Here is an 18,650-nt window from a genome sequence, read left to right as displayed (position 1 = left end):
ACCACTTAGGTTTTGTGCTCCTTTAGCATTATTATTATTATTATTATTATTTTTTAGTAGTGTGTTACTTTTTTTTCCTACAGGTTTACATTTGGGTTCTGAACAATGAAGAAGAATATAAAAGAGCCTTTGATTTGGGCGCCAACGGGGTAATGACAGATTATCCCACCCGACTGATGGAATTTCTGGAGCAGTACTCTCACTGAGCCGATCACCTGAGTGACATTACTGTACAATAAGTCATCATACCTCATGCACGGCCGTCTAGTAATATACTTAGATACTTATACATATGTATTTAAGGGGATCTTGTATAGTTTACATTTGTAAATAGCTGTAGCAGGACAGAACCACTATGCTGTAAAGTCAACATCATTTCCTATGGACAGTTTGACATGGAATGTATACAGCATTTACTGATGGAAATTGTAACTTATCACATAGAATTAGGTCAGATTCATATTATTACTGCAGGGGAAGAGTGTGCACGATGACGGAATCATGGCAGTATATTGGGCCTGTAATGCTGTGGGGCGGTCTGGCCTTGTTCACATTTTGTAATGATTTACATGTAGCCATTATGTCTTAAAAGAAGATCTCAGTTATTGGCACTCCTGTATTTATTAAAGAGGTTTTTCCATAATCAAAACTTATCACCTGTCCACTGGGTAGGTGATAGGTGTTAATCCTAGGTGGTCTGGCCTCTGAAACCTGCCAACCATGAGAACAGGGGTCTCTGTTATTGCAGTATCAGCAAGGGCTGCACAGTAATGCCGGAGAGGCGGTGGAGCAGACAGCACATGTGTTGCCTGCTAGAGCTTGTTGATGGGTGGACTTCCTCCGGGTTGTATTGTGTGACCTCTGCGTTTTGTGTCTGCTCCTTCCTGTATCTTCCATGTCGTTGATGATGGAGAAGGTAATCGATGCTTTATGTCCCAAGTAAAACTGTTAATTCTCTCATTATCTCTGGGGGCTGATGATTCTGCTGAAATATGCAACCTCCATGTCTCTTGTGTTACTGGAGCCATAATGCGTATGCACGAACACCACTCCATTAATCCTCTATGGGACTGCAAGAGATCACCAAGCACTGTCCTTGGCTGTATTCAGCTATTCTGTAGATGCAGCAATGTACATTCTCAACTACAAACTCCATTAAATAAGGCTTTGTGACCTCCAATGTCATTACCGGTGGGGCTCCCACTTATTGTCATTACCGGTGGAGCTCCCACTTGTTGTCATTACCGGTGGGGCTCCCACTTGTTGTCATTACCGGTGGGGCTCCCACTTGTTGTCATTACCCATGGGGCTCCCACTTGTTGTCATTACCGGTGGGGCTCCCACTTGTTGTCATTACCGGTGGGGCTCCAACTTGTTGTCATTACCGATGGGACTCCCACTTGTTGTCGTTACCGGTGGGACTCCCGCGTGTTTTCATTACAGGTGGGGCTCCCACTTGTCATTACCTGTGGAGCTCCCACTTGTTGTCATTACCCGTGGGGCTCCCACTTGTCATTACCCGTGGGGCTCCCACTTGTTGTCATTACCCGTGGGGTTCCCACTTGTTGTCATTACCCGTAGGGCTCCCACTTCTTGTCATTACCGGTGGGGCTCCCACTTGATGTCATTAGCGGTGGGGCTCCCATTTGTTGTAATTACCCATGGGGCTCCCACTTGTTATTAGCGGTGGGGCTCCCACTTGTCATTACCGGTGGGGCTCCCACTTGTTGTCATTAGCGGTGGGCTCCCACTTGTTGTCATTACCCGTGGGGCTCCCACTTGTTGTCATTACCCGTGGGGCTCCCACTTGTTGTCATTAGCGGTGGGGCTCCCACTTGATGTCATTAGCGGTGGGGCTCCCATTTGTTGTAATTACCCATGGGGCTCCCACTTGTTATTAGCGGTGGGGCTCCCACTTGTCATTACCGGTGGGGCTCCCACTTGTTGTCATTAGCGGTGGGGCTCCCACTTGTCATTACCGGTGGGGCTCCCACTTGTTGTCATTACCCGTGGGGCTCCCACTTGTCATTACCCGTGGGGCTCCCACTTGTTATTACCCGTGGGGCTCCCACTTGTTGTCATTACCGGTGGGGCTCCAACTTAAAATCTTTCCTGTGGACAATTGATGAATTTGATTATGGGAAAGCACCCTTTTACATGGAATGTGTCTGCAGGTGAGGAATGTTTCCGTGTTTCTCCTCTATAGACACACAGTATTTCTGCTCAATACAATAAACTGCTTTACTCCTGGAGGATTCCTTTTTGACATCCAGGAGGTTTTGAGTCTTGTATATTAGGTGCAGTATTGATGCACTTATTGATAAACAGCTGTCCATGGTGATTATACATCATTGTAATGGTCACTTTTTAATGACAAGTCTCATAGTAGGAAAAAAACAAACCTTGTAATATTTATTGAATGATGTGTGTGGTTTCATTTAGAAGATGTGATAGTTATTAATTAAGCTCAGAACTAGAATCGGTTTTAAGAAAGTAAAATTAACATTTGGTTGTTTACTATGACTTTAATTCAAATTTGTCTTGTGCTCTTAAGACACTTTCCTAAGATGCCATTGACTTACACTTCCATTCTCTTCTGTACGGCTCTCATGCATGTATTCTATAGAACCTGTACCAGGACAGAATGTACAAATCCATAGATGAAGTAGCACTCTGGTATTCTTTATATTACTCATATAATGCTATCTCACCAACAATATTCTAGCTGTGTAATTTGTGCCAACACAGCTCAGATGCATCCATATATTTTTAAACATTTCATTGTATGCTACTGTGTCACGCGGCCTCCAACCTGACCACCAGTACTGTACATGTTGTCCTAGGTAGACGCAAGCTGAACTGCAGGATAACATCATCTTCTATCAAATCCCTCCTGGCAACTTTCACATCCAACCCTAACCCTATTAGCTCAACCCTCATGATTCCCATGTATGGCCTTGTATTCAGCTGAATATATTCTATATTACAGTCCATACAATGATTAGTTGATGAATTATAAAATTCCCTGACTAAGTCTGTTTACACTATACAGTGGGAAAAGTAAGTATTTGATACACTGCTGATTTTGCAAGTTTTCCCACCTACAAAGAATGTAGAAGTCTGTAATTTTTATGGTAAGTACACAGAATCTTAAAAATAAAATTCAGAAAATCATATTGTATGATTTATATATAATTAATTAGCTTTTTTTGCATTAAATAAATATTTGATACAATAGAAAAACAACTTAATATTTGGTACAGAAACCATTGTTTGCAATTTGAGAGGTCAGATGTTTCTTAACCAAGTTTGCACATGTTGCAGCAGGGATTTTGGCCCACTGCTCCATAGAGATCTTCTCCAGATCTTTCAGATTTCAGGGCTGTCACTGGGCAGCAATGAGTTTCAGCTCCCTCCCAAAGATTTTCTATTGGGTTCAGGTCTGAGACTGGCTAGGCCACTCCAGGACCTTGAAATGTTTCTTACGGAGCCACTCCTTAGTTGCCCTGGCTGTGGTCATTGTCATGCTGGAAGACACAGCCACGACCTATCTTCAATGATCTAACTGAGTGAAGGAGGTTGTTGGCCCAAATCTCGCAATACATGACCTCATCAATCCTTCCCTTAAATACTATTGCAGTCGTCTTGTCTCTTTTGCAGAAAAGCATTTCTGAAGTATGATGTTTCCCCCACCATGCTTAATAGTTGGGACGGTGTTCTTGGGGTTGTACTCATCTTTATTCTTCCTCCAAACACGACGAATGGAGTTGATACCATAAAGTTCTATTTAGGTCTCATCTGACCACAAAACCTTCTCCCATGCCTCCTCTGGATCATTTAGATGGTCATTGGTGAACATCAAACAGGCCTGGACATGTGCTGGCGTGAGTAGGTGGACCTTGTGTACCCTGCAGGATTTTAAACCATGACAGCGTAGTGTCTTAGTAACAGTAATGTTTGAGATTGTGGTCCCAGCTCTCTTCAGGTCATTGACCAGGCCGTCCCGTGTAGTTCTGGGCCAGTTCCTGACCTTTCTCAGAATCATCCTTACCCCATGAGGCGAAATCTTGTATGGAACCCCAGACTGAGGAAGATTGACAGTCATCTTGTGTTTCTTCCATTTTCTAATAATTATGCCAACAGTTGTTGCCTTCTCACCAAGCTGCTTGCCTATTGTCCTGTAGTCCATCCCAGTCTTGTGCAGGTCTACAGTTGTGTCCCTCGTGTCCTGTCTTTCATCCAGGTAGCGAGTTCAAAACAGGTGCAATTAGTACAGGTAATGAGTGCAGAGTAGGAAGACTTCTTAAAGAAAAACTAACAGGTCTATGAGAGCCAGAATTCTTGCTGGTTGTAGGTGATCAAATACTTATTTCATGCAATAAAATACAATTTAATTATTTAAAAATCATACAATGTGATTTTCAGTTTTTTTTATTTTCAGATTCTGTCTCTCACAGTTGAAATGTACCTACGGTAAAAATTACAGACCTCTCCATTCTTTGTAGGTGGGAAAACTTGCAAAATCGGCAATGTATCAAATACTTCTTTTCCCCAGTGTATGTATGTAGTGTGTGAATGATCACTAATGTTTGTTTGTGAAATGTACAGTAGCTTCAGCCTTTCTATCCTGCTCCTTGGGGTAAGGAGTGGAAAGGGGGAAACATATTACAAGCAGGAGGCAGAGAAGACAGGCTAAAACTGTATGAGCTAGGATACACTGAATTACAGGACAGCAGGTCTAATTACTGATCTATTACTGCTGCTATCAGATAAAACTCGCAAGTCTTCAGACCTTCTGCATGGTGCCTTAAGGGAATCATATCAGAAGGCAGGAATAAAGATGGTAGACAGCCCAGAATGATACATCAACCAAGACTGATATACAAGGCATACGCAAGAGCCTCTACCTTATTCTTTAGTAGTAACGTTTGTTGTGATACACAGGCAAATATGTGCTGCTGTAACAACAATTTTCTATATTAGCGGTTTACTTTTTATCAAATATGCATTTTTTATAAGTAGAAAATAACAATGTAATTTAAATGTATATTTGTAAATGTAAAACTTGGTTCACCCAAAGATATTTAAAGCTTGCCTCCACTTTATATTTTCATTGTGTGATGTTTCCTTTTCATGTCCATGTTTTTTGTGACTGAGGATCCAGAAAAACAAAGACAGATCAAACTCTCCAATGCAAGTCTATGGGACCTTGAAAAAACTTGAGCAGCACTTGGATGGCATTCCACAGTATCCTAATGCTGTCTGCTTTTCCCTGACACTTTGCCAAGAGAAACCTCTGTAAAAAAAAATGTTTGCAGCGTATGTGAAAATGTGACGATATACTGATGGTAAAATCTGACAAAGTGACCAGACACTGATGAAGATCTGATCCAGCACCCTGTAATAATTGGTCCATTTCTTTCACATCCGAGAAAGAGGCCTTACACGTACAGACATGCAGGCATACGCAGATAAGCATGCGCGTGCACACAGACATATCAACATGCATAGAGAAGGAAAAGCAAAACTGGAAAGCAGCCACCATAGAACAACGAACCGACACATGAAATATCTAACATATCATATGACTTTTTCCCGTTAAGTGGAGGTACTCTTTAAATTAAAGCTGTGATTAATAGAAAGGTTATTTAGCTGCATCTGTGGAATGTGTGACTTTAATCTTTTGGCATTAATTAGTGATTGTTAACAAATAACTGATAACAGTGAGCAGTAGTATAGTATGCTATTCGTTTTGTGACTAATGTAAATAGAGTGATAATAACTCAAGCTTTGTGCAAGGATAGAAAATTATCTGAAAATACCAATAGGACCTAGCTTAAAGGTAACCTCTCATATTCCCAAATACTATTAAAGGGAACCAGACAGGTCCCCCATGTCCTCCAACCCGGCAGCATTCACCTATGTATGATTAAACTCCCTGCCTAAACAGCCCTGTGTAATGTAATTCAATTAAATAAATGCTTTAAAAAAGTGCACCCTCGGCATCAGAGACACAGTAACGCTGCCGAAATGAGCGGCGCGCATGCGCGAGATGTGCAGGGGCTGGCGATGAGGACGACTCATGCAAATAATGTTATCACGCCCACAGGGGCTTGTGCAAATTATGTTATCAACGCAAGAAATTGCTGCCCACTAGGTCAGCATAGGGTGTACAAACATTAATTACAAATTGCCTAAGGCAACAAAAAACCCTCTAGGGCCATAAAAATTTACTTTTAATTCACTATTTAAAAGGAATGAATTATTTAAAACCTTACAGAGGTCAGTGTGTATAAGGAGCAGATCAGGTATATCCCATCTCTTACTGATCAAAATTATAGTACTTATCGCCTTACTCCAATTCCTTGCCCTGTAATTCGGTTTATAAGGATTTCTTGGTGCAGCCGCTACCTGTTCCCTTCAAGTTAACCATACACATCTGACCCTAAAGCCTCCCCAACATGTTTCACCAGAGACCTGGCTTCATCAGGGGATAGAGGCCAAATGAGATTTTATGAGTTTGCTTAACCTGAAGGGAATAGGTATCGGCCGCACCAGGAAATCCCTATAAACCACATTACAGGGCAAGGAGGTGGAGTAAGGAGATAAGTACTATAATTATGATCAGTAAAAGATGGGATATACCTGATCTGCTCCTTATACACACTGACCTCTGTAAGGTTTTAAATAATTAATTCCTTTTAAATAGTGAATTAAAAGTTATGTTATCACGCCCATAGGGGCTGGTGCAGATTATGTCATCACGCCCATAGGGGCTGGTGCAGATTATGTCATCACGCCCATAGGGGCTGGTGCAGATTATGTCATCACGCCCATAGGGGCTGGTGCAGATTATGTCATCACGCCCATAGGGGCTGGTGCAGATTATGTCATCACGCCCATAGGGGCTGGTGCAGATTATGTCATCACGCCCATAGGGGCTGGTGCAGATTATGTCATCACGCCCATAGGGGCTGGTGCAGATTATGTCATCACGCCCATAGGGGCTGGTGCAGATTATGTCATCACGCCCATAGGGGCTGGTGCAGATTATGTCATCACGCCCATAGGGGCTGGTGCAGATTATGTTATCACGCCCATAGGGGCTGGTGCAGATTATGTTATCAAGCCCATAGGGGCTGGTGCAGATTATGTTATCACGCCCATAGGGGCTGGTGCAGATTATGTTATCACGCCCATAGGGGCTGGTGCAGATTATGTTATCACGCCCACAGGGGCTGGTGCAGATTATGTTATCACGCCCAGAGGGGCTGGTGCAGATTGTTATCACGCCCACAGGGGCTGGTGCAAATTATGTTATCACTCCCACAGGGGCTGGTGCAGATTATGTTATCACGCCCACAGGGGCTGGTGCAGATTATGTTATCACGCCCACAGGGGCTGGTGCAGATTATGTTTTCACGCCCACAGGGGCTGGTGCAGATTATGTTATCACGCCCACAGGGGCTGGTGCAGATTATGTTATCACGCCCATAGGGGCTGGTGCAGATTGTTATCACGCCCATAGGGGCTGGTGCACATTATGTTATCACGCCCACAGGGATGTGAAAACATGGAAAGCAGCTGCCAACGTTCAGTTATAGAAGCGTTCGTGGAGCGGCTACAGTCATCGCTATGTATTTAGTGAACGGCAGCTGTAAGCACGCCACGACACTTTGATTGACAGCTTGCTCTGTAGTGCATCTGTGGAAAGCAAGCAGTCAGTCAACATTCTGGGACCTATTTATTTTACATGCATGCTTTTATGATTAACCCCTTACTTGCCAGTCAATAGCCTTTGGTGACATGACAGGTTCCCTTTAAATAAGAAAATTTGTTCTGATGAAATCTTCACTTTTGTATAAAGTAGATATTTGAGATTACAGCATTATTCACGTCTATTAAAGGAATAGAGGTAGCAGATTATTTATTTTTCAATCCTGGATGAATTTTTCTTTTCCGCATGTATGAGATGCCATGTCGTGCATGAGTCCATTACCTGAGGTCACAACTACTCTCCAGAATTGGATATGTTACTGGATACCGTCCACAATCGCATGGTACATCTGCTAGCATGCCATTATTCCTATACATTCTGTGTCATCTCATGGATCTGTGCCTACGAATACTACATCATGTAGATCTAGTGCATTGCAATAAGGGATTCTTGCTGATCTGAAAAAAGCCATGAAATAAATATGAAGAAGAAAAAAAAACAGCGGCAAGTTATCACCTGGCCTGCAGAAATGTCTTCACTCTGTACTAATTGTTCTTACATAGAGTTCATTTATTGGAGAAAAAAAAATCCTGAAATAAAATCTTTTATACATAAACGGCGTCTTCTGTTGTTTTCTTGATTAAATCATTTTAACATAAACAAAAGTTTATATAAAGTTTTAATGACGGGAAATCTAGTTGTTGAGACACCCGCTAATACCTAAACGGACTGCATGGAGATCTGGGCAGGTGGTCTGCAGGACATCATTTCCATATCAGTCCCTTTTTTAATCTAAGCAGTTCTTGAGAGTGCAATGCTGCCATCTAGTGTGCAATTAAGTGAATTAATCATACAGTAAGGCTGCAGTCACACTAGCAGTATTTGGTCAGTATTTTACATCAGTATTTGTAAGCCAAAACCAGGAGTGGGTGATAAATGCAGAAGTGGTGACATGTTTCTATTATACTTTTCCTCTAATTGTTCCACTCCTGGTTATGGCTTACAGATACTGATGGAATACTGACCAAATACTGCTAGTGTGACGGCAGCCTAAATGTTCATTCATCTGTAGAATAGAGGTGGGTAACTAATGACAATCTGGGGCTGATGTGAAGGGCCGAACTAAGAAAATGAACTTAATTCCGTTCACTATTGATTCCTGCAGGTGACATTCCTATTATATCCCCGGTAACCATAATTTGCAGCAATAATCATTGGTCAGATGTCCCCTCTGACGCAGGTTGTATTCACATACCAGGGTTCTCCTTGCCGATTAGAAGCAGTGATCACTTATGATTTATTGTTAATACGTCACATGTACTTTTCAGGCGGCCGCGGCGAGGAGCGATGAGCATGTAGCCGGACAGGGCAGGTCCAGAGGAGCTCATGGCTGCACCTGATCTAGGGTCAGATCTGCCCAGGTGCACACTGTACCCAAGCTTACTTTTCGGGCTCATTTATACCACTAGTTTCAGTGTGAGTGATGTCCGTGGAAAGAAAACGACCACTCCCAAACCAATGGTATTCTATGAGGCAGTGCAGATGAGCAATTTTTTTCACTTACTGAATCTGTGTGAATAAAATCGCAGCATGCCGTAAATCAGATGAGACTCACACATTCAAGTCTTTGGGTGCGTAAAATACGGATTCACAGTAGAACATCCACATTTTACAGACACATTGCAAGTCTGTAACAGGAAACTAAATGATTAATTGCTGCTGTAAAAAAATGGATTGCACACGGATGACAAGTGCGAAAAACTGGTCCTACTTTTCTGGATGAAAATTTTTTTTATACGCTTGTCTGAACCTACCTTAACTGTGTGATAACTTCAATTTTTACGTATCTTTAATGCAATTTTATTTTGTCCTGTGATCATTCCTTGATGTTATCTGGAGCTTCATTCTTATAAAAGTTGCATTTACATGTGACTTCCAAAAGACTTGTTGGACAGCGACTTGCCTATGACAGTTGCCATCACTGTGTAGCCCCAGCTTTATAAACTTTACGGGGTATTCCCATCTCCTATATGTAGTAGGTGTAATAATAATAGTAATATTAGCAAATACCTCCAATTAGAAATGTAGTATAGTTCTTCTGATTCGCTATGTCGCTTACGTCATTTAGGGCATTGCAGTAGCACTCGTATAGTGACGGTTAGTCAGACAGCTTAGTGGTCGTAACCATGGATACCTAAGCTACTGCAGTGCCCTGCATGAGGAGAGCAACATAGCGAATCTAAAGAACTATACTACATTTCAATTTGGAGGTATTTGCTAATATTATTATCCCTACTACATAATGGGACAGGATCTTGGAGATCTCCTTTAAGGACTACCAGTCCACAGTTGTAGCTCATTTTATTCCTTTGTACATAGACTTGTTATAGTGGACTGGAGAAGTAACATTTAAGATAGAAATGCATTAAAGGGATACTGCTGTGCAGGCGGCCAGATGGCTGGTTTCAGGCTGCTTCAGTGCCAATATCTCCTCTGATGCTGCGGAGGTAAATCTGCTTCGGAGAGGACACAGTTTGGCCAGTGGTAGAACAATGATTGTGGTCTGAACCATCAATCAGAAGTGCCTCATGCCAAGCAGCAACCCATGAGACAACCCCTCCTGGTTTTTATCCAAAATACTAATAAATACTTCTACACATGTGAAGTTATGGTTTCATCGCTTAGAGAGCTTTAAAGGGGTTCTCCAGCTTAGATTCCAACTTTCATGCTCAATATTAAGCATTTTTGAGATAATGGAGGGGGTTTCTCTGAACAAAATGGTCATTTTCTGACAAGAGCCGGTTGCAAAGATCATCTGTTTCTGTGGAGTCGTGCATTGTAAGGACTGTGTAATACTTACATCTCCCTGTGGAGGCACTGCAGGGAGATTAAACCCTTACTGGCAGGTCCTACACAGAACAGGGGTCCCAGCAGGAGGACACTTTGTGATCAGCTCATTGTAACAAGTAAAGATTGTCCAAAGTGGATAAACCGTTATGTAAGGGCTCATTTCCACTGGCGAGAGACAAATCGGTCCGTAATCTGGACCGAAAAAACGGATGTAGCGTATGCGATTGTCATGCCAGTGTCATGCGAGTGCAATGCGATTTTTAATCGCATCATCCGTATGACATCCGTATTACTGTCCGATTTGTACGCACCGGTGTCCTTTGAAAAGCCGGCAAATCAGTGCTGTGTACAGTAAAATCACACTGACAGGTTAGAATAGAGTAGATATATACACATAGAATAGGTATATATACATATATATATGTCAGTGAGACACCTATATATGTATATTTATATTTAATGCAGCGCTAGATAGCATTAAAGCCACTAATTCAATTGCCGGCTTTTCATTTCTCCTTCCCATACCCGACAGGATATGAGACATGGTTTACATACAGTAAACCATCTCATATCCCCCTTTTTTTTTGCATATTCCACACTACTAATGTTAGTAGTGTGTATGTGCAAAATTTCGGCGCTGTAGCTATTAAATTTAAGGGTTAAATCGTGGAAAAAATTGGCGTGGGCTCTCATGCAATTTTCTCCGCCAGAGTAGTAAAGCCAGTGACTGAGGGCAGATATTAATAGCCAGGAGAGGGTCCATGGTTATTGGCCCCCCCCCCCCCCCCCCGTGGCTAAAAACATCTGCCCCCAGCCACCCCACAAAAGGCACATCTGGAAGATGCGCCTATTCTGGCACTTGGCCACTCTCTTCCCACTCCCGTGTAGCGGTGGGATATGGGGTAATGAAGGGTTAATGCCACCTTGCTATTGTAAGGTCACATTAAGCCAGATTAATAATGGACAGGCGCCAATTATGACACCTATCCATTATTAATCCAATTGTATGAAAGGGTTAAAAAAACACACACACATGATTAAAAAGTATTTTAATGAAATAAACACACAGGTTGTTTTAATATTTTATTGCTCTCTCAATCCATGTGATGACCCTCGCTTGGAAAAATAATAGACCAACAATATACATACCTTCAGATGACCTGTCACGTCCCACGAGGTAATCCATCTGAAGGGGTTAAAATATTTTACAAGCAGGAGCCCTGCTATAATGCAGCTGTGCTCGTGCTTGTAAGCCCCGGGGAATGAAGGAAATGTAGGTCAATGACCTATAGTTACCTTCAGTCGCGGTGATGCGCCCCCTGCTGGTTGTCCTCATATGACCTCGAGCGTGGGAAAAAAGTTCCCAGGCTGCTGTTCATGAGGACATCCACCAGGGGGCGCATCACCGCGACTGAATGTAACTATAGGTCATTGACCTACATTTCCTTCATTCCCCGGGGCTTACAAGCACGAGCACAGCTGCATTAGCAGGGCTCCTGCTTGTAAAATATTTTAACCCCTTCAGATGGATTACCTCGTGGGACGTGACAGGTCATATGAAGGTATGTATATTGTTGGTCTATTATTTTTCCAAGCGAGGGTCATCACATGGATTGAGAGAGCAATAAAATATTAAAACAACCTGTGTGTTTATTTCATTAAAATACTTTTTAATCATGTGTGTGTGTGTTTTTTTAACCCTTTCATACAATTGGATTAATAATGGATAGGTGTCATAATTGACGCCTGTCCATTATTAATCTGGCTTAATATCACCTTACAATAGCAAGGTGGCATTAACCCTTAATTACCCCATATCCCACCGCTACACGGGAGTGGGAAGAGAGTGGCCAAGTGCCAGAATAGGCGCATCTTCCAGATGTGCCTTTTGTGGGGTGGCTGGGGGCAGATGTTTTTAGCCACGGGGGGGCCAATAACCATGGACCCTCTCCTGGCTATTAATATCTGCCCTCGGTCACTGGCTTTACCACTCTGGCGGAGAAAATTGCGCGGGAGCCCACGCCAATTTTTTCCGGGATTTAACCCTTAAATTTAATAGCTACAGCGCCGAAATTTTGCACATACACACTACTAACATTAGTAGTGTGGAATATGCAAAAAAAAGGGGGATATGACATGGTTTACTGTATGTAAACCATGTCTCATATCCTGTCGGGTTTGGGAAGGAGAAATGAAAAGCCGGCAATTGAATTAGCGGCTTTAATGCTATCTTGCGCTGCATTAAATATAAATATACATATATAGGTGTCTCACTGACATATATATATGTATATATACCTATTCTATGTGTATATATCTACTCTATTCTAACCTGTCAGTGTGATTTTACTGTACACTGCGCTGAATTACCTGCTTTTCAAAGGACACCGGTGCGTACAAATCGGACAGAACTCGCATGGTGCGAGTGCTGTGCGATTTTTTTTCTCGCACCCATTGACTTGCATTGGCGAGTCTCGTCCGAGACTCGCAGCAAATCGCAGCATGCTGCGATTTTTTTCTCAGTCCAATTTCGGCTGAGAAAAAAATCGCAAATGAAAAGACACCTATTGAATAACATTGCTCCGAGTGCAATCCGATTTTTTATCGGATTGCACTCGTCCGATTTCCTCGCCAGTGGAAATGAGCCCTTATAGTGGGGATGATAATGTGAGCTGCTCATTTATAAAGAATGTGTTTCATGATGGAAACAATGTGAAAGGCAAATAAATTTTTCCCTGATAGTCAGATAAGTGCCTGAGTGCCGTTAATTGTCTTTTCTCTAGCAATTATGATCATTATAACCGTGTAAAAATATTTTGTCAAATTATTTTCTGTCCAAGGATCTGTCATTTTGTACTTTTCCACGTAGATACAAATGTAGTTAATACAATTTTCAGAATTACTATAAAAAAGGAAATAATTTTTTTCTTTAATATTGATTTTTATTAAAGGATTACAATATTAGTGTGATTATATGTGAAGTGACAGTAATTAGAAGCAATGTCATTTGTTATAGTCTTCATGAGTACTGCTATCTGTGCATAGGCAGTATATTACACCTTGGCACAGGCAGTATATCACACTGCCACACAGACAGTATATTACTCCGTGGCACAGGCAGTATACTACACCGCGGCACAGGCAGTATATTACTCTGTGGCACAGGCAGTATACTACACAGCGGCACAGGCAGTATATTACTCCGTGGCACAGGCAGTATATTACACCGCCGCACAGGCAGTATATTACACTGCCGCACAGGCAGTATATTACTCCGTGGCACAGGCAGTATATTACTCCGTGGCACAGGCAGTATACTACACAGCGGCACAGGCAGTATATTACTCCGTGGCACAGGCAGTATATTACTCCGTGGCACAGGCAGTATATTACACCGCCGCACAGGCAGTATATTACACCGCCGCACAGGCAGTATATTACTCCGTGGCACAGGCAGTATACTACACTGCGGCACAGGCAGTATATTACTCCGTGGCACAGGCAGTATATTACACCGTGGCACAGGCAGTATATTACACCGTGGCACAGGCAGTATATTACTCCGTGGCACAGGCAGTATACTACACTGCGGCACATGCAGTATATTACACCGTGGCACAGGCAGTATATTACACCGTGGCACAGGCAGTATATTACAATGTGGCACAGGCAGTATATTACACTGTGGCAAAGGCAGCATACTACACCGTGGCACAGGCAGTATATTACACCGCAGGACACAGGCAGTATATTACAATGTGGCACAGGCAGTATATTACACCATGGCACAGACAGTATATTACACCATGGCACAGACAGTATATTACACCGTGGCACAGGCAGTATATTGTAACGTCGCACAGCAGTATATTGTAACGTGGCATCCCTCGCTGACGCCGGCTCCAGCCTTGCTATTACAGTGATTGGCATTCTGCATCCTTTGTCAGGCAGACGCTTAGCTCTATATAAAACATGGCATAGTACACAGCTGTCACCGCTTTATTCTTCAGGATCTTCAACTTCTGGGAAACAAAATGAAAGAGAGAAAATGATAAACTTACATTTTCCACATATAAAGGTCCTAAGTGCCATGAAAAGGTATATATCCTAACCCCTAGGGAAATAGATTGTCATCTAGAAGATGTCTGCAGGTGTGAACCAGATCACCACCACCTTACAGGTAAATGAGCAGACAGTTGGTTTGAAAAGATTTTGCATTAATATGTTCCTATACATTTCAGGTATTATTGTATAGTAACATTGGGCTGTGATGAGCGGACCACGGTAATGAAGAAAAGCGTAATACTGATGGAGACATCAGAAGTCTGGGATCTGTCAGGATGGTAGCAGATCAATTGCATGTGTCAAGGACAGAAGGAAAGAAGCCATGACACTTGAGAGACCTCATTGTAACTTAGGGTCATTTAGGTTTTCCAGTTCATAGCTCTGCTCAGATGGGTTTCATGTGTAAATACCGTGTTTCCCTGAAAATAAGAACGACCCTGAAAATAAGTCCTAGCATGATTTTACAGGATTTTTGCTTTAAATAAAAGCCTTATTCCAAAAATAAGCCCTAGTTACAGTCAGAGTCGGCATTCGGAGGGGGAAAAGTGGACAATTGCCCAGGGCCCCCACTTTCTTAGGGACCCCCAGCATTTCTATAAAAACCACTTTAGGACCTTTGGTGACATGATAGTCATGTGACCATGATAGGAAACTCATATACGGCACTTCAGTAAGGAATGGCGAAGTGCCTGAGTACGGTTCCAATCCGTGAATGATACCTTAGTAAAACTCGGCACTCTGTAGGATGCGTGGCAGTGGCAACAGATATGCAAGTTGTGGAACTCACAGTATGCTGGTTGATATTCAATGCGCTGGATCAGCAGGAAACCTATAGGAAATCAGCCCTGGAATATTGTGGCTATGTCACTATTTGGATAGGCACTGAGCGCCTCTCCTCAGGGCCTATCCAGATAGTGACATAACCACAATAGTAGAGAGGCTGGTGTATACCATATGTGCAGTGTGTATATAAATGTGTTCTAGAGTACATTTTGATTGTTGATCCTGGAAAAAGATAAGACATTCCCTGAAAATAAGGCCTAACTGCTTACTAATATATTTCTATTGGGATAGGTGCCCCAAAATGAAGATATTAGTACCAGTTCTTCTTCCAGGCAACTCTACTTATGACTTGCGCTCAATAGTGATCAGTGAACGTGCTCAGATAAGTTGTTATCTAAGAATTCTTGGGTGTTAACCGAGTGTCTTTGGCGTGCTCAGGTGCTAATGGCTATTCGACAGCCGCAACACATACTTGTTAAGCAATCCCTGCATGTGTTGTGGCTATCTAACAGCCTTGAGAACTCAATATTTTTCAAGCACGCCGAAGACTCTCGGAAAACACCCGAGCACATTCACTCATCACTAGTGCTCAACACAGAAGAGCGTTTTCTGAATCAGCATATGACCAGTGTTGTGTGTAAAGTGGCTTCACTGACTGGCTTATTGGCTTATTTAATAGCTAGGCCAGCATAGCCAGAGGAAAGGGTTGGCTTACAGCAAATCTGTCAGAATGATCCCACTTTTTAACCCCTTCATGACCTAGCCTATTTTGACCTTAATGACCTGGCTGTTTTTTGCAATTCTGACCAGTGTCCCTTTATGAGGTAATAACTCAGGAACGCTTCAACGGATCCTTGCGGTTCTGAGACTGTTTTTTCGTGACATATTGGGCTTCATGTTACTGGTAAATTAGGTCGATAATTTTTGCGTTTATTTGTGAAAAAAATGGAAATTCGGCTAAAATTTTGAAAATTTAGCAATTTTCAAATTTTGAATTTTTATTCTGTTAAACGAGAGAGTTATGTGACACAAAATAGTTAATAAATAACATTTCCCACATGTCTACTTTACATCAGCACCATTTTGGAAACAAAATTTTTTTTTGCTAGGAAGTTATAAGGGTTAAAATTTGACCAGCGATTTCTCATTTTTACAACGAAATTTACAAAACCATTTTTTTTTTAGGGACCACCTCACATTTGAAGTCAGTTTGAGGGGTCTATATTGCTGAAAATACCCAAAAGTGACACCTTTCTAAAAACTGCACCCCTCAAGGTGCTCAAAACCACATTCAAGAAGTTTATTAACCCTTCAGGGGCTTCACATCAGCAGAAGCAACATGGAAGGAAAAAATGAACATTTAACTTTTTAGTCACAAAAATGATCTTTTAGCAACAATTTTTTTTTATTTTCCCAAGGGTAGAAAGAGAATCTGGACCCCAAAAGTTATTGTACAATTTGTCCTGAGTACGCCTATACCCCATATGTGGCGGGGAACCACTGTTTGGGCACACGACAGGGCTCGGAAGGGAAGGAGCGCCATTTGACTATTTCAATTAAAAATTGGTTACAATCTTTAGCGGACACCATGTCGCGTTTGGAGAGCCCCTGTGTGCCTAAACATTGGAGCTCCCCCACAAGTGACCCCATTTTGGAAACTAGACCCCCCAAGGAACTTATCTAGATGCATGGTGAGCACTTTGAACCCCCAGGTGCTTTACAAATTGATCCGTAAAAATGAAAAAGTACTTTTTTTTCACAAAAAAATTCTTTTAGCCTCAATTTTTTCATTTTCACATGGGCAACATGATAAAATGGATCCTAAAATGTGTTGGGCAATTTCTCCTGAGTACACCGATACCTCATATGTGGTCACAAACCACTGTTTGTGCACACGGCAAGGCTCGGAAGGGAAGGCACGCCATTTGACTTTTTGAATGAAAAATTAGCTCCAATCGTTAGCGGACACCATGTCAGGTTTGGAGAGCCCCTGTGTGCCTAATCATTGGAGCTCCCCAACAAGTGACCCCATTTTGGAAACTAGACCCCCCAAGGAACTTATCTAGATGCATAGTGAGCACTTCGAACCCCCAGGTGCTTCACAAATTGATCCGTAAAAATGAAAAAGTACTTAAACATTGGAGCTCCCCCACATGTGACCCCATTTTGGAAACTAGACCTCCCATAGAACTAATCTAGATGGGTGGTGACCACTTTAAACCCCCAAGTGCTTCACAGAAGTTTATAACGCAGAGCCGTGAAAATAAAAAATCATTTTTCTTTCCTCAAAAATTATTTTTTAGCCCGCAATTTTTTATTTTCACAAGAGTAACAGAAGAAATTGGACCCCAATAGCTGTTGCCCAGTTTGTCCTGAGTACACTGATACCCCATATGTGGGGTAAACCACTGTTTGGGCACACGTCGGGGCTCGGAAGGGAAGTAGTGACGTTTTGAAATGCAGACTTTGATGGAGTGGTCTGCCGGCGTCACGTTGCATTTGCAGAGCCCCTAATGTGCCTTAAACAGTAGAAACCCCCCACAAGTGACCCCATTTTGGAAACTAGACCCCCCAAGGAACTAATCTAGATGTGTGGTGAGCACTTTGAACCCCCAAGTGCTTCACAGAAGTTTATAACGCAGAGCCGTGAAAATAAAAAATAATTTTTTTATTCCTCAAAAATTATGTTTTAGCGAGCAATTTTTTATTTTCGCAAGGGTAACAGGAGAAATTGGACCCCAATAATTGTTGCCCAGTTTGTCCTGAGTATGCTGGTATCCCATATGTGGGGGTAAACCACTGTTTGGGCGCACGTCGGGGCTCAGAAGGGAGGGAGCACCATTTGACTTTTTGAACGCAAGATTAGCTGGAATCAATGGTGGCGCCATGTTGCGTTTGGAGACCCCTAATGTGCCTAAACAGTGGAAACCCCTCAATTCTAACTCCAACACTAACCCCAACACACCCCAAACCCTAATCCCAACTCTAGATATAACCCTAATCACAACCCTAACCCCAACACACCCCTAACCCTAATCCAAATCCTAACCCTAATCCCAACCCTAACCACAACCCTAACCCCAACACACCCCTAACCATAAGGCCATGTGCACGCGCTGCGTATTCCAATGCGGAATTTTCCACTGCGGATTTGATAAATCCACGGTGAAAAAACGCTGCTGTTTTTACTGCGGATTTATCGCGGTTTCTTCCGCGGTTTCCTCTGCGGGTTTTC

General features: G+C 42.4%; 2 protein-coding genes across 3 annotated transcripts in view; one reads left to right on the top strand and one right to left on the bottom strand.

Annotated features, from left to right (window-relative positions):
* The window catches only part of GDPD1 (glycerophosphodiester phosphodiesterase domain containing 1), a 123,128-nt gene extending 116,851 nt beyond the window's left edge, over positions 1 to 6,277 (top strand). The window contains exon 10 of the mRNA XM_077294597.1: positions 84 to 6,277. Coding sequence (XP_077150712.1) covers positions 84 to 206 — 123 coding nt within the window. The 3' untranslated portion in view covers positions 207 to 6,277. The remainder of the gene's footprint in view (positions 1 to 83) is intronic.
* A 7,221-nt stretch (positions 6,278 to 13,498) lies between these two features.
* The window catches only part of LOC143815422 (myeloperoxidase-like), a 95,205-nt gene continuing 90,053 nt past the window's right edge, over positions 13,499 to 18,650 (bottom strand). For both annotated transcript variants that reach the window (XM_077294583.1, XM_077294584.1), the window contains exon 14: positions 13,499 to 14,589. In XM_077294583.1, the coding sequence (XP_077150698.1) occupies positions 14,567 to 14,589 (23 nt within the window). In that variant the 3' untranslated portion in view covers positions 13,499 to 14,566. The remainder of the gene's footprint in view (positions 14,590 to 18,650) is intronic.

Source organism: Ranitomeya variabilis, chromosome 3 (genome assembly GCF_051348905.1).
Source record: "Ranitomeya variabilis isolate aRanVar5 chromosome 3, aRanVar5.hap1, whole genome shotgun sequence".
NCBI classification, from domain to species: Eukaryota; Metazoa; Chordata; class Amphibia; order Anura; family Dendrobatidae; genus Ranitomeya; species Ranitomeya variabilis.
The sequence above is the reverse complement of the archived record's forward strand: the minus strand, read 5'-3'. Positions and strand labels throughout refer to the sequence as shown.